Source organism: Triplophysa dalaica, chromosome 2 (genome assembly GCF_015846415.1).
Source record: "Triplophysa dalaica isolate WHDGS20190420 chromosome 2, ASM1584641v1, whole genome shotgun sequence".
Classification (NCBI taxonomy): domain Eukaryota; kingdom Metazoa; phylum Chordata; class Actinopteri; order Cypriniformes; family Nemacheilidae; genus Triplophysa; species Triplophysa dalaica.
The window spans coordinates 9909124-9925879 of NC_079543.1; the positions used below are offsets into that span (position 1 = coordinate 9909124).

At 37.4% G+C, this 16756-nt stretch overlaps 1 protein-coding gene across 5 annotated transcripts in view; it reads left to right on the top strand.

Moving 5' to 3' along the window:
- Positions 1-16756, top strand: part of rgs12b (regulator of G protein signaling 12b) — a 47487-nt gene that overhangs the window by 4500 nt on the left and 26231 nt on the right. For all 5 annotated transcript variants that reach the window (XM_056764641.1, XM_056764666.1, XM_056764649.1 and 2 more), the window contains one exon: positions 6125-6235. In XM_056764641.1, coding sequence (XP_056620619.1) covers positions 6125-6235 — 111 coding nt within the window. The remainder of the gene's footprint in view (positions 1-6124; positions 6236-16756) is intronic.

A 16756-nucleotide genomic window follows, 5' to 3' on the forward strand; every position in this document is an offset into this window, starting at 1 on the left:
ATTCATACTAAGCCTCAGCAAGTCAGCAAAAAAGAGCCCAAAACACAACACATCAAGTCTTCTAATAAGTTCTCTGTTCTGTGTAAACCACCAGACTATATTGTCTGTTTGTCTGCATTCCTAGTTTTAAAACACCTTCACATTTGTAGGATATGAGTAAAACCTCTCAACAGAAGCCAACAGTGAAGACCACAGCAGCAAAGCAACAGAACAGACAAGATAGATTGGATTTCTCAGAATAGCATTGTTGCTGTTATATGCATCATCTCTGCTTTTACAATAGCTTCTGGGCCTGCTAAACACAGTTAAGACATTAGCAACCATGGTTTTGAGTTTTTACTTTTTTCAATCCATTCTTTGCCTGCTTGCTTAACAAATCTCTAGGCTTGTGTATATCAGTTTACAGCTGTGCTGAATTGGTCGTAGTTGTACTTTATAAAGCAAGCATCACTGTTGCTCCTACTTAGGGTAAGGAATTTGACTGACCTATGATATTCGCCTGGTGGATAAAATGGACAAAAAAGTAACAATGGAGGAGGGACTACTATGTCTATTGAATAGAATGTTGTAGATAATTACAGTGGGTTTTTAACCCATTTCAGCTTTCTGGTGTAGCCTTGTTGAAAGCGACCATGGGACCACTTTAGTGACCACTTTCTCAGTCATGATTGCCAGACGCGAATAAAGGGGTCTTAGGTATCATAGGAACCTGAGTTGATATTGTACAGTCAACACTAAAGGTTATAAATTTGGTTGTTTATTGCTACTTTATAGCAAGTGCTTTTCATGTCAGGCATATCTGCTGTCATTTTCTGTTACTGTGATTCATTCTATTGTCCTAGTCTAACCCTCCTTCTGTTGTAGAAGGTCATGAGTGACAGACAAAACATAAATCTTGCCCTTCTTCCTCCGTCTGTCTCTTACTCACCAACAGGCGGCACTATTGTGACAGTGTCTGTTTTGCTGTCTTCAAGATACCTTTTCTTGGACTTTAACAATATAAACATTACTCTTCTCTTTTCAACCATTACGGCTCCCAAAAATAATAAACAACATTCAGTTGTTAAAAGGAGGTTTACAGATGCACTGTGGCTTAAACATTTATAATATATTTGCAAAATTTTAAACAACATACTAATACAAGCAGCATTTGTTTTTTAAAAATAGCACAAGGACAGCAAAGTTGACACATTCAATGAAGTAAAGTTTATTAAACTCTTTGTCAAGACAGCTCATTTTAAGGTGAATTATATAATAAAATGCATAACAATTAAACGTATACAGATACTGTAGTAAATATTCCAAACACTTCAGTTTTGTTTTGTGTCAGATTTAAAACATTAGATACGGCCTTTAAAATTATTTACAAGACAAAACTTTCTGGTTGTCGAGTTAGTCCTTGGGGAACATGCTCACACCCATTATCAGTTGTTCTACTAGAACACCTGTGTGAAATTGAGATACCTAATAAAAAAGTTAGTGACAACAATTGGTTAAAAGTAATTACAAAAATTGTAAACAGCTATTAAAATCTTTGTTAATGTCAGTTTGTATCGAGCATGTGTAGAACAGCAGTGACTGATATGTACAACGAATACCACTGAAGTCATGTCGAGACTTGAGGGGTGCAAACAGAAAAGTGGTCATAGACTGTCATCTGACTCATGATCACTAGTAGATTCGAACATTTCACACAAATATCTCTTTGTGGTACTTTATTATATTCGACTGCCTTAAAGTCTTTGCTTGCTGGATGATCAACTGTCCTATCCATCTTAATTCTGCAGAATGTCTGTTCTGTTTTACAGTATTTTAGTCAGGAAAAGAGTTTTGCACTCAGATGAACACAGAGCGAGTCTAAGATGGGGATAGAACACAGAGAAACGGATAGATGGTGTGTTTATAGTGATATGTCTTGGTATGGTCTTCCCCTCTTTTTAGAAGAAGTAAACAGGAAAGAAAGCTCCTCCAAGAGAGCTCCTCCCTGATAAGTGTAAGAACTCTAGGCACACAGTACGTCCCTGCTTCCCACAGGAATCCATGATGTTATCTTAACCCAGAGACGGACACAACTACACCTTAAAGGAACAGCTCACCCAAATGGAAAGTTCTGTCATTATGTTGTCTGCTTGTGTTGTTCTGTCCTGTACACAGTTATTTTTTTCCGTGGAACACTAAAGTATGTTTTTTTAAATAATCTTGACAAATTATTGGGTTTATATCTAAAAATGACAAAGCAATGGCAAAAAGGATTTGTTTCTTGTTCTATAGTAACCAAAATAATTTTTTTTTGGTCTGTATGGTATGATCAATATGGCACTTATAATGTGAAATTACGTATAACTGAAAAAAGTATTTTTAAAAGAAGAAAAAAGTATTTGTGCTTTTGTTTGAAAAAGCTTTTTGTGCTTATGAAAGCTAAAACGGTTTCATACCTGTAGGCTAACCACGGTCATATGATCCTCCTGTTTATTTTTTCTCATCCTTCATTGTTCTTTATGAAACAAAATTCAGAAAAGTCTCTTTTAACTGCCAAGTACACAAATTTTTTTTTGACTTTTATTTGATTTAAGGCAATTGAGCGTCTGCCAATGACATCGGGAACGTTTAGTGTTACAGTGTGTGTTCTTCAGCTTTATGCTTCATTTTATTGCTCATTATCTTCACTCGGGGAAGGTTGTTAAGTCCAAGGTATTTCCTTTAGATTATTCCACAACTCTCTGGTGCTCTATTGCCATGGAAACCACGGGGGCGATCAAGAAGCAGTCACTCATGTTTGACTCCATTTCTCGGCAGCATGGCCGATTGTGTTTTTTAGTGACGCTAAACTTTAGTCTAGTATGCTGATACCCATGCAAAATGTCATATTATTCTCAGCTCTTCCTGAGCAACCGTCTTGTAATAACTTTTTTTGATGATTCCTTCATTCGAAGTCCAAATATTTACATTTAAATACGTGTGAATCATTGTCTTGAATTGCGCTTTTTGTTTTGAGGCCGGTATATTCCGTTTCCATAGCACGGATCATTTGTCATCTTTGGTTATGTTGTGTTTCCTTATATGGTGTGTTTGCCATGTGAGTGTGATTACATTGTCTTTGCATTCTTGGCTTGAAATACATTGGCATTGTAAGTGGTGCTACCACTTACAATGCAATTAAGTAAATGCACCCGTTTGCATGAAATGCGAACACATATGTGAAGAACTGAAGTATGTAGTGCCTTGCTCCTGTGTGCCACTTGTGTCGGCATGTTTGTGTGTGTATGGATATGTTTTTTACCACATGATGTGTCATAATGTGGAGTCTGAACACACAGAGTTCTCAGCGTATCTAGGCAACACAGGAGATCATTTGATTATGCCGCTCTTGACATCTGCACAATCAGCTTGTAAACTTTAGCCTTTCAAAATGATTCCTCTGTATCAGTCTTCCTGTCTGTGACTGTCTGGCGGTAAGTCCCTCTGTCTCTGTACTTTTGTTTTTCGTTGGACATCGATGAACATAATATGACATGTCATCAAGCACTGGTCCTTTTATTTTAGTTCATTGTGTATATAAACACATTCTCCTGTCCTATTTGAATGTGCATAGACAGCTTATGTTAGCCATTCTCTGGTTATATCTATACCCTTTGTATCCTTTTTTAGGGCTGCAGCTATCGATTATTTTAGTAATCAAGTATTCTACCAATTTTTCCATCGATTAATTGAGTAATCGGATAACAAGAACTTTTTCTTTATCAAGGAGCAGTTCTAAATATACAAGAGAAAACAAGACATGTCTCTTAAAACTAACCACTAATTTGTTTCATTTTTAGAAATATTAACATATTTTTCGCTGAAATTGCGAACATCAATATTTTGTAAACTAAACTCATTTAGTATGTTCCATTGCCATATTACATTCAAAATGCATTATAATACAAATATGTAAATGAGAAACATAAATAAAAATAGAAAGAATAATTTCAAAGGTAAACAACTAACTTCAGCTTATGCGTGATGCATTTAGTTGAATTAAATTAGTTTGAATTTAAAAAGTTCGTTTTTTTACTATTAAATAGTACTATATTTAGCCAAAAAATTCTGCAGTTTACCAGACTTTTATTTTGGCAGGTCGTCAATTTGTGTTAGCTTCACTCAGAAAAAATGTTCTGAAATAAACTCTCAGAGCAACTATGGAGATGAAGTTCATGTGTCAAAAGATTTGCCTCCATGATTTTTGTATTCGAATTACTCGTGCATTCGTTGCAGCCCTACTCTATCGCCATCTCTGTTTGAAACATAAAATAGCAGGTTACTTAAAATTTTCACCATAAGGCCTAAAGTAGAGGTCCTTTTTACGCATACGCAATGGACAGCGCACACTGCGCGTCAGGCAAATTTTGTCCTCAGAATAGTATGCTCGTACTGTACGTGCATCGTCAGAATATTTTTACATTTACGCATTTGGCAGACGCTTTTATCCAAAGTGACTTACATTGCATTATACTATACAATTAAACATAGGTATGTGCATTCCCCGGGGAACAAACCCACAACCTTGCGTTGTTGAGGCAATGCTCTTACCACTGAGCTACAGGACAGCTTTTAACATTGCGTACAAAGTTATTTGGTAAAAGCACACTTTGCACACTTAATTTTTAAATGTAAAATCTCATTGTCATTGGGCCATCTTCATCTAAAGAATAATTCAATAATGAAAGCAAGAGATGCCTTGAAATCTCTGTACACACACAACTAGGGATGTCAATTTAGACAAATTCCCATAATCGATTTTCATTTACATTAACAATCAATTAATCGACTACTCGTTAACATGGAAGCCCATTGCACATAGAATCCAAAATTTCCGTTAAAAAATAAATACAACCACACGTCGTGTCAAACACATTTACCCACTGCCTCCGATATTTTCGTCCGTCGTGAAAAAATCCGGACTGCGTTCGATTTTCTGCGTTTTTCGCATCTGTAGCAAGGATTTTGAAAGAGTACCGTACAAAGAGTACAATTCAGTGTACCGTACAAACGAGGGCCAAATACAAAAAAAAAAACATTGTTGATAATATGTGCAAAGACCTTTATACTAAAATATGCCTCTGCAGTGTCATATAGGCATGACAGTGTGCAAAAGCCACGCAAAACGATATCTCCCTCACCTGAATAAAAAGGTTTCTAAGTTTAAAAAAATCCATAGTAGCATTGTAAAAATGAATCTGTGTGATTGATAATATAATAAAATTATATATTTGATAATTAACATATGGACCAATATACAAAGTGTCGCTACCTCAGTTGTGCACTCTAGTTCATGTGATCCTGCACTATTAGTAAACCTTCCTAATTATATCAAACAGAGCCAGGAGAGTTATTTACTGCCTCCTCTGTGTACTCCATACATGAAGCGGATGACCTGCTGTCATGCTTGAAAAACGAATGAAATGTTTTTCACAGTTTTTTTTGAAGAGGTATTAAATGGAGAATGTGATACAGTATAATTATGAGATCGAGTACCAGACTGATCTCGATTATGTGTGAAAGATTTAATGAATGCAGATTGTAGAAGAGACTGCCTGATGGGTTGATCATGAGCTTGAAGGGCCTGTGTTTGTTCAATATATTGATTTGGGATCGTTTTGAGTTATTGTGCATACTCGCATGTCTTAATTTTTCATATTAAGAAATTTTTTCATATTAAGAAATTGTGCTTGAAGTGTCAATAGTAGTAGGTAGACCAAATCTTAGTGAGGTCAATTAACTGCCCAATATTTGACCATCTTGCTGTTTTTAAGAGAAGTGTAATTTTTATATTTGTATTTTTGTTTATTTTTTATTTAATGGATAAGGACTGTATTATGAGGATATAACTGTGGGGTTGTGTTAGTTCAAGCAAAAATGGAAAAAATAAAATTTTCAAACTGATTACATGAGCACTTCCTCTGCCTTCCATTGTTTGGACAAACATATAATCGTACTTCAAACTCATGCCATTGGTCAAGCCAATGTTTTAAGGTTTGAGCAAGCAATGTTTTGATATAACCAAAGTGTTCACATCTTTTCATGTATGTGAGCTAATATAAAGAATTGAAATGGCATCTAAATAACTAATCTCTCCGTTTCACAGGGTGGAAGATTCAAGGGCATCACTATGGGTTTTCCTCAGCGTTCCTCCGGCAGACGATCGTTCGGTCGGTCCAAGCGTATCAGTATGGCTCGCTCGCTAGATGACCTTGAGGTGAGATTGCTCCACATCTCTTTTTCTTTACTTTCTGGCCTCAGGAAGTTGTCACTACATTCCACCCATGCATCTCCACCTTATTCTTTTTATCTCTCTCTCTCTCGGACATAAAACTTCATTGCGTTCTGATCCTATCACTCAGAGAGTTGGGAATGATTACATAAAGAATGAGTGACCTACGCAATACATCAGAGAATAAAAAACATTCAGGCATGCTGACAAGAACGAATAAACACAAACACAGTTCAGCATTTGGAGAATGTGTGCTCCAGAGACCTTATGTGCTGTGCAATGTGCTGCAGAATTGAATTGACATCACAGTGAGGATATTCCTGTGTATTAACAGCTCCAGTCACAATCGTACATGTGGGTTTAATTTTAGACCATGTATTCAAAGAGAAAGAGTGCGTCCTCGTATCATGTGACGCGCACACAAGTGCGATGATGGCAGATTGCCATAGCAACGGGAGAGACGGCGAAATGTGGACGGTGTAGTTTTCAGACGGAAAAGCTCAGGGGCACGCAAACACTGAGAGAACGTCACATTTTAGTCTGGCTAGTGGATATTTTATTTTGGAGTTTGTTAAATTTTTGTAATTAAAGTGTAGTTTGTAAATTTAGTTTAAGCTTTTAAATGAACCCAATATGTTATCAAAATTAATTTATGACACTTATATTATTATGATACCACTGCCTATATTTATAATCAGAGCGACATTGGTCTGTGGCAGGGTTTTTCAACCTTTATGGATTCATTGACCCTCAACCCAGTTTCTTAACCACACCACAGACGACACAAATATATAAAGCTAGATCTTCTAGGCACAACTTTTATCATTTACAATAATAACAATACCAAACATTATCAATACCATAATATTTTGTGACCAAAACAATCGTAAAAATACCTAAAAATGATAGAGTTCTATGTCGATTCTTTTATATAAAGAATATATAATAGATATAATATGTAATAGAATAGAATATATATAGAAAAACTATACATTTAAAGGAGTTGTTCAATTTCAAAATAAATTTTCACGATTATTTATTCACCCATATGTCATCAAAGATGTTTATGGTTTTTTATTCTTTAGTCGAAAAGAAATTAAGGTTTTTGATGAAAGCGTTCCTGGATTTTTCTCCATATAGTGGACGTCAATGGACTGCAAACGGTTGAAGGTCAAAATTACAGTTTCAGTGCAGCTTCAAAGGGCTTTAAACGATGAATAAAGGTCTTATCTAGTGAAATTATCAGTCATTTTCTATTTTTTTTTAAATGTATATGCTTTATAAACACAAATGCTTGCCTTGCTCTGTTCTGCGATGCACGATCATGACTTCACACAATAAATAATTACTTGGAAAACTTGCATGTTCAACTTGTAAACACTGGCTCGGTACTTCCCCCTACGTCAAGCGGAAATTTATTATGCAATAAGTTAATTGTTGGAGACTCCAAGATTGTGGTAGTTTTGTAAATATGAACATTTATTTTTGGAACTCTAAATTCTATGCTGAAAGGTTACATACTAGCTTAATATTTAGTTACTGCGGGCAATTCTGATGATGTTCTGCCCCAGAGGAGGGCCAAGTATGAATGAGGTATTTAGGAACATCAACTGAAAATCTTGCATAATGCGCCTTGAAATAAACGGTTCGATCCCAATTTTTTCCCACAATCAAGCTACAAAAAAGTAACACCAATTCTTGTATACTTGTATATTTTTTGTCATTTTTAAACTTGAGACCCCTTGTCATTGTTATGGCAGGAAAAGAGAAGCCTTTTGAGCATTTTCGTTTCTTGAAAGCAGAGAAACAGTTACATAAGTAGGACAGTAACTGTGACACAAACCGTGGATGAACAGGAAGGTTGAATGTGATAAAGATTATTTTATACTTCCTCTTTTCTTTTTTTCTCGCTTTTTATCTTAACTTTCTCCCTTATACTTTTTTATCTTCAGAGCTGCACATGCAAGGTGGCGGCACTGTGTGTGAACAGAGCCCGCTTTGTGAAGCAGCACAGTAATTAGTGTGAGTGTGTGTGCGCTAATGAGCATCAAGCAGCATTCCTCTTTTTAGCCGGAACTCTCACACACACACACAGGCACACACACACACACACTTGGAAGTGAGGCATGAACATGCATAGACGATCTTAAATTACACGCTAATTGAATACTGTCCTTACATGCTGTGACACACACTCAAGCTCAGAGATGAATATACACAAACAACATCAGGAAAAGCAATAATAGCTGTCCTTATGGAGGACACTCATTTCATATGGCTGGTGTATTGTATAAAAGAAACTGAGATATGTAGTTATCTTGTCAGTGAATGTACCCAGTGAGATGGCATTTTTATTCATGCCCGCAGTCCCTATGTGAGGATATCTCAGCTTTTCAGCCTTTAGTTTGCTCAGTGAGCCAACACATACCACCCCTATTCAAAACTCCCAGCGGCAGTGGAAATCAAGAATGTAATGATTTATTGCATTATTGATTTATTAAAAACGTAGTCATTTTACAGGAGACCAAGGACCAAGGATTCCCTGCTTATTTTTAAAGTCATGAATAAACATGGTCATTATATTAAAATAACTATGCTTTTAATGTAAACAATAATAATATTTAAAAGACTATTCACAATATTTTATCAACATTTGCAGCAAAAACTATATAGAGGCAACTTCCTGTGGTTTAAAATTTTAACAAATGGATATGTGTACAGCACTATCATTTTTTTTATTAAATGATAAAATAGAAAGAAACAATCTTTAAAATCAGTTGAATATATTTGATTAGAATTTTACCAAAGTCTGTTTATGGAAGTTGTGCCACATGGCGGCCATGTTTGCAACGCCTCTGGGCAGCTTTACATCATGGCAAGGCAACAGCCCTATCTCCTTGAATGGTGAGATGCAGATATTTCTTAAATCTGTGGCAAAAATTAAATAGTATATTTCCGATTATGTTTTCTAAGCTTAAATTGCACACAAATCACCTTTTTTGTTGCTTTAGCTACTCCGCATGCACACAGGCTAGCAAGCACCTCACAAGCTCCACCCCAGAGTCTTCAGTCTTATAGATTGATGATTGGATCTTTTAACTTTAAGGCGGGACTTTCTTCGCTAGAGCGGCCTTATTGAGCATTACATTCCTCCCCATTCACTGTAATGGCAGTGGCGCATCTTGTTTGTATCTATTATCTTTTCTTTAACTCAGTTTTTGTGTGTGTTTCTTGTTGTGTCACATGGGCATTTCCTCACTTGTTTTTATATACAACTGTGTGTCTAGGTGGATGTATCATGATTTCAGAGTTTTTTAATCAACTACATGAACAAATTGCTTCATATTCTAAAGTTCTGCAACATTGCTTAAGGCTATGCAGGCTAAAGGAGTTACATTGGTTCAATTGCACGTAGCTTCACATTTTGAAGCATTCTTGGTTGAATGATTTATTACAGTGATGATTCTGCTCGACTGGGTCAGAAATACAGAGCCTGTGGATCTTTAAACACAGCTATGAGAGAGCACAGTTGGGACTTGTTGAAGAATGTAAAGCTTCATACCTGCTTTTCTTTTTCGTGGCTCATGTCAAACAAGACAACTCCACACACATAAACAGACACAGAAATAGACAGATTACTCATTGAAGCACACTCAAAACTATTACGCTGGATTCACGCGGGGCTAAGCAAATCAAATTGTTCGCTAGACTGGTATGAACGTAATTGCTAGCACCTACACTGTTTTTTTGCATAAGGCAATCTGATTGGCTGATGCCTGCGTTAGCGCTTAAAAAGTTGAGAAATGTTCAACTTCTTGCCGTGAGCAACGGCAGGTTAGCGAAGCTGACAGACCCACAATTCAGTTAGGTAATGCATGACGTCACTCTTTCAAAGTAAATGACAAGCATTGACCCTGACACCCCGTGTGAATCCACCGTTACAGAGAGTTTCAAAAGTAAATTGATTAAATATCTAATTTAAAGGCTGGTTTTAGGATTGAAAATCTAATCAAAAACAAGTTAATATAAAATTATAAAAAAATATTGCAGTATTTCTAGGTCGCTTATCAAAACATAAGCACATTTGTTACCCTAACAAATCCGCAAATCCAGGTGTTTTCTGCGATGTAAAAGTAGTCAGTGGTATCCCAAGAATATTTCTGTAAAGTTTCAGTTTAAAATTCACCACATATCTTTCATTACAATATTTTGAACATGGCCATTTGTGGCTGCAATGGAAAACGCGCCGTTTTTGTGTGTGTCTCTTTAAATGCAAATGAGCTTCTGCTCCCCTCCCTGTATGCAAAATATGTTGTAGAGTGCTAACACATGTGCTTTGGATGACATCAAGACAAGCAAAATGGCGAAAAGAGCAATTACGTCTGTAATGCCCTATCCAACCAAAACCATACACTAACTGCAATAAAAATCCCCTTAATGCCTTGTTCATAATACGAATTAAATGTAAAAGACAAACACACAGATAGAACAACATATGCTGACCGTTTGCTGTGTGAAATGTTGGCCATTTTCTTACAAATGCTAACTCTCTTTCTATCCGCTCTAAGTATTGTCACACTTAGGACACACGACAAAACACTGAACTCACCGAGAAATACACTGCTATAACTGTCTTTCGTTGTAATGAATAAGCTTTACAGATATTATATCAGTCACAAGTCTTCTGAACCAATGGGCGCGATTGCGTTTTACCACTAACGTTACGACATAACACCTGTCTTAAGACCAATATAAAGTCTCAGGTTTAGCCGCGAACATTTAAACAATGAAGAAAGGCAATTAAAAAACCATGTGTAATACTTACTTCTTCCGGAGATGAAGCTTGATCGCGCACAGCTGGTACGGATCCACTCTTGAGAATATTTTTGGCGAAAACCATGCAATAATGACTCCTTGCGCCACCGGGAGCTGGAGATACATTCGTCGGAGGCGACTGGCCAGAGCCTGGTCTTCCGTGCATTCTCGACCAAGGAGCCAGGGTCACAGCTCCTTGAGCCGCTCGGCCACCGGAGCTTCGTTTTTTCAACCTTTTCGGCTACAGGGAGGTCAAGCTTCCGACCTAGTGGTCGCATCGACTCGCGGTCAGCATCTTTTGAATGCCCTGGTGGAAAAAAAGTGCTTCTTCCCGGGACACAGAGTTCTCGCCCCCCGAGTTCGCAACGGGACGAACCCGGCTCGTCCGAAAGTTCTCCCCCTGGACTCCTTTTATGTTCCATTTTACATTCAACAACAACACACATTTGTTGTTTATTGCACATTTTTGGCGCTGGCTAGTGGCTAGATCTGCTCTTGCTTGAAAATGGCTGACAGCTGGTCTCTGGCGGAAGGTGGAACTATGCGCGCATAAGGCGGAGTCTGCAAGTGGTCATGGGCAGGCATAAACAATGTGACATCAGATTGATAGGGAATCCCCAACAGCCTGTTTTGTGTCACTGTTGTGGTTTAAAGGAGATTTCAAAAAGAAGAATAGATGGATATGGCATATGAAAATTTGCGACTTAGTCAGTGAATACCCAGCTAAAGTCATTTTTGGGGGATTTACTGTGTTCTACATAACACAGTATTCTACATTTCAGTTCTACATTTATCTTACAAAGTTTAAACAACATTTTGTGAAAATCAACTTTTGGATGTTGTTTATGTCTTATGTGCTGTTTTTAACATGCTTTAAGATAAACCATGTGCAAATGGAAAAAAGCACACCCTGCTCACACGTCAAATGAGGCATATATGTATCAATAATCGGTGGTCTGAGGTCATGTGATTGATTGGAGGCTGGGACTAATTTGCACTACTCGTACACAACAAACCGCTTTACAAGTATAAATGAAAACCAGTAGAGGCTACAGCGTAGGTCCAACGCAGATGTGAAAAACACGCTTCAAGGTCATGTCAAAGATTGAAATCGAAGTGAAATGAATGATTCAAATCCAACTTTAATGCTCCGTTATGTCGTAGTTAGATTATGTAACCCTTGTTTCGAAGACAGAGTCACGTATAACAACTTTTCTATTTATTTTCATTTAATAATATTAACTAATAGCCAAATACAATAGCTATTTAGTGATTTCTTTAGTAAGCATTTACCTCTGTTTTGGTCTGTTCTCTTTGTACCAGCCAAACAATTGCAGATGATTTTTTTTCAACCTATGATAAGTGTGCTAAAATGTAATTCACATTTACCTCAAAGCAGAAGAATGTGCTGTATATATGCAACATAGTTGTTTTATCTTCCAAATGCAAATTACAAAACAGAAGCATTTTCACAAGTTGACTTTTGACCCAACTGTATCCTTCAAGGTCTTTTGTGTTTTTGGTCTGCAAATATATATACATTGAAATAAACACACGCAAGTAAGCTGAGCCCCCCCCCCACCCTTAATTGTTCACACACACATTCATTCTGATTCGTTCACGGTCCCCTCCACTAAGCAGATGCTCCAGGCATACTAAGTAGGTGACACAAGACATCGTGTAAATAACATGAAGGATCCCACTGTGAACCACTTACATTTCAGTACGTGTGAGCGCAGCTTTTTCTCACGCCTCCGAGAAGTATATGAGCGTGAACACACGCACACACTCTCAATCGTAAGCGTGTCTCTGCATCTCTGTCTGTGAGCCCTGGGCTCTGTGGGCGGAATAGGAATTATAGCGGAGTGGGTGGAAAGACGAGGAGAGTGAGAGGGATGGGTAAAGAGTGAGAATCAAACAACACGAGATAGAGATAGTGACAGGGACAGACGGTGAACACGGACACTATCTCTCTCTCTGCACCCTTGTGTGTGCTCACACTCACTTACACACGCATGCATACAGGCTGTGCTGGAAGCGGCCAGTGGATGGATGTGTTTACAGAGCGCATTTAACGCCCGACTTTGGAGTCTGACACTGCCATACATGGAGTCAACTTTGAACGTCAATCCTGACGGAGTGAGTACCTGCATACACACTCACAAACGCACAGGGATGCACATTTGAAAATACTAGCCCACTTGTTTGATCTTAGATCATGTTGCGTTCAGAGGGAGAGAGCGTTTTATTTGAGGTGGGGGTTGTGTGTGTGCATTGTTTGTCAGTTTTTAATGCAGAAAGCAGTATCTTATGTTAATACTTAAGAGTGTCGTTTTGATCAGGAAGTGGTCTTTTGATCTTAACACCACTCGCATAAGTGCTTGTGTGATCTTGCCTCGGAATGCTGGTCCGCGTTTGTTGAAGCCCCCGAATAGTTGAAAACTATGCTTGAGGCTTGTCAAGTGATTTTGAGTTTCATTTGAAGGTTTGTATGATGTTTGAATATTGATCCATTATTACATTTTTCGTTAAAATGGTCAAACGGTGACATATTTTTAAATGTGTTGTGTAATTTCCCTTTTATGGGTTGATCACGAATCATCTCACATATCATAACCATGTGACCTGGGTTGTCCAATAAGGTGTCATTGAATTATGAGCTCCTGATGAGGTACATTTGTAATTGTTATCTTTGGCAAATGTATTTATTTCAGCGTCATTTATAAAGTTCCACTGCTTCTGTATCCCTAAAGTTAAATAAAATCTGTAAATTTCACTTAATATTTTAAGATCCACCATGAAATTCAAAACATTTAAGGAATGTTTATATGTATTTTTTTATAATATTATTGTTAAAATCATTTCTGCGTGTGTACGCACAATGATAACAGTAGAGGGCAGTATTGAGACAGGGTTCAAATGTTTTAACTCATACATTCCTTAGAGAAACCTTAGCATTCCTCTCCCTCCCTCTTTTTGTACACTATAAGTAGTGCACATAGACTTATTTATATAGAATTATTTAACAACTAAATCCAGAATAAAAATAGTTTGATGGGCATAGCTGGGCCTTCCAGCCTCTTTGTCAGCTCGCCAACTAGCGTCCCAGCTGAACCATCTGAGCACTGGTTAAGACCACTTAAAGCATCTGATGAAAGCTAACTAGTTAGGCTGGATTATGTTATATAGATTTCTCTATACAACAGGGAGGCACAAAGCACTTTTAAAGTGGTCCTATGACTTAGTTAGTTAGTTTTAGATGTAATGCAATGTGTATACACGATTTAATGGGCCGCTATCCCAGAAAATGCACTTTTAAATGTTTTTCTACCATAAATTAAGTCGCAAGCGACTATACCCTAAACGGCCTATAATTATACAAATCCATCTATACTTCTTTTTGTAATATCCTTTAAACCACAACAGTGACACTAAACAGGCTGTTGCTGATCCCTTATCAATGTGATGTCACATTGATTTTCACCCGCCCATGATCGCTCAAAGACTCCACCTTATGAGCGCGAAGTTCCACCTACCGCAAGAGATACTCTGTCAGCCATTTTCAGGCAAGAGCAGATGTAGCACTAGCCAGCGAAAAAAATGTCTAAGAAACAACAAAGGTGTGCTGTTTTTGGATGTAAAATGGAACATAAAAGGAGGCTGTGAGGAGACCTTTCCGACGAGCCATGGTTCACCCCGCTGCAACCTCTGGGGCCTGAGTTATTAACAATCAAAAGTGGGCGGGACAATTGATGAAGAATTTACTTTTTCGTAAAGTACTGCAAAGTGTGTCGGAAATGTAATGCTTATTACCATATACGGACATCAGGTTCCAAAGTAATTCCTCCAGGTATTCTTACCTTACTCGTATATACATTTGGGCGTTCTTAGTCAAATCATTCCAGGAAGTGACGTAGATTTGTGGGGGTATGGTTACACGAGGCGTTTCAGGCAGGTCTGTGTGAGCATTCGCTTTTAGATAGAATGTAACTTTTGTTTCCGACACTTTCATTTTTGCAATTTTACGTGTCTAATACATGCATGGGCAACTTATAACACACCAAAGACACATCAAATCACATATTTTCGACATATGACCCCTTTAATGCTTTCATGCCTGCTGTGAACAGCATAAAAAGGATGGTCATGAGAACCAAAAGGAATGTTGATTTGAATTCAAATGACTTCAGTTGTGACTCAGTATTGGGTGTTCTCTCTAGAGAGCATTAGAGTGTTTCCTAATTCAGCGAGATAATCCACATCTGAAATGTGTGCCACAGCAGTGGAGTAACAGAGATCCGGACACAAGTAGAGCTTGCAGGGTTGTCAGCTGTGATATGAAGCAGTGCCACACTTCTATTGATTAGGAGCCCATACTTGGAGAGCTTGGAGAGCTGATTGCCAGCTTGTTCAAAGCAACATTAAATCTTTCTGTTGTCTGGGTTGACATGATTACACGCGGCGGCCCCCAAGATATTCAGACACTTGAAAATGTGTGAATGTTGTTGCGTTGGTATCAAAACATCAAACCAAGTTGCAAAACATTACACAAAAGGAAGTTTGTTAGATTATGATATGCAATAAGGCATATGTGACCCTGAACCACAAAACCAGTCATAAGTAGCACAGGTATATTTGTAGCAATAGCTAACAATACATTATGTGGGTCAAAATCAGGGCTGTACAATGCACATTTATGTTGAACATGTTAAAAAATAATGGTATGTTCTAAGAATAAATGTAATTGTGTAGCACACGTGCGAATCAGTTTTGCACGTGCAATAGACCGAACCTCTTGTTTGTGTGAAGTGCGTTTGTTCTTGTGGTTGTTCGTGTGTGAGATTAACTAATGGTGCACCACTATTTATTTTTCATTTATATTTCGTTTTTGCAAATGAAACTTGTTTTCCAGTTGCATTAAGTCCATAATTCTAGAGCCCTGATCTGCGCGATGTTGGAAAATGTGGAAGGAATTATGTAAGCGGAATTCAACTATTTAAATATGTAATCTGCTTGTGTACGAGTGAATGAGTTGCACAGTTTAACATGTTACAAGGATGACATTCAGGAATTTGTCTCTATCTATACGAGGACATGAACACATAAACATCATCCACAGAGCTGTTCTGAGTTTATTTTACATGCTTTTCACTGTTTGAGTGAAGCCACCATCAAACACACACTGAACCTCAAGCATCTTCGCAACGACCAGACAAAATAAAAGTCTGCTTAATTTGAACCAGATGAAAAAAATTTGTAAATTTATAAACTATAGTGAACACTATAGTATTCTTTAGTATTTGCTATAGTAAGGCTGAACAATACTGTTGTACCCAAGAATTTCACTATAATGAAATATTTATTACATTATAAATACTATATTATACGACCGTTTTTTATGGACAAACTATGTATTGTCCAACAGAAATTATATTTCCCCAATTTATCCATGTCTATTTAACATGCCTATTTATGGAATGAACTGCACTTTTTCTTCTTGTGCTACAACTATTTGGCCTATGTTACACAACTTTAAGACTCTGTACCACCGATGCTGTGTGCAAAAAATGTTATCTTACAGCCCTGAAAATTACTATTTTATGCCAAAAGTCATTAGGATATTAAGTGAAGATCATATTCCATGCAGATATTTTGTAAATTCCGTAAATAAATCAAAACTTTATTTTTGAG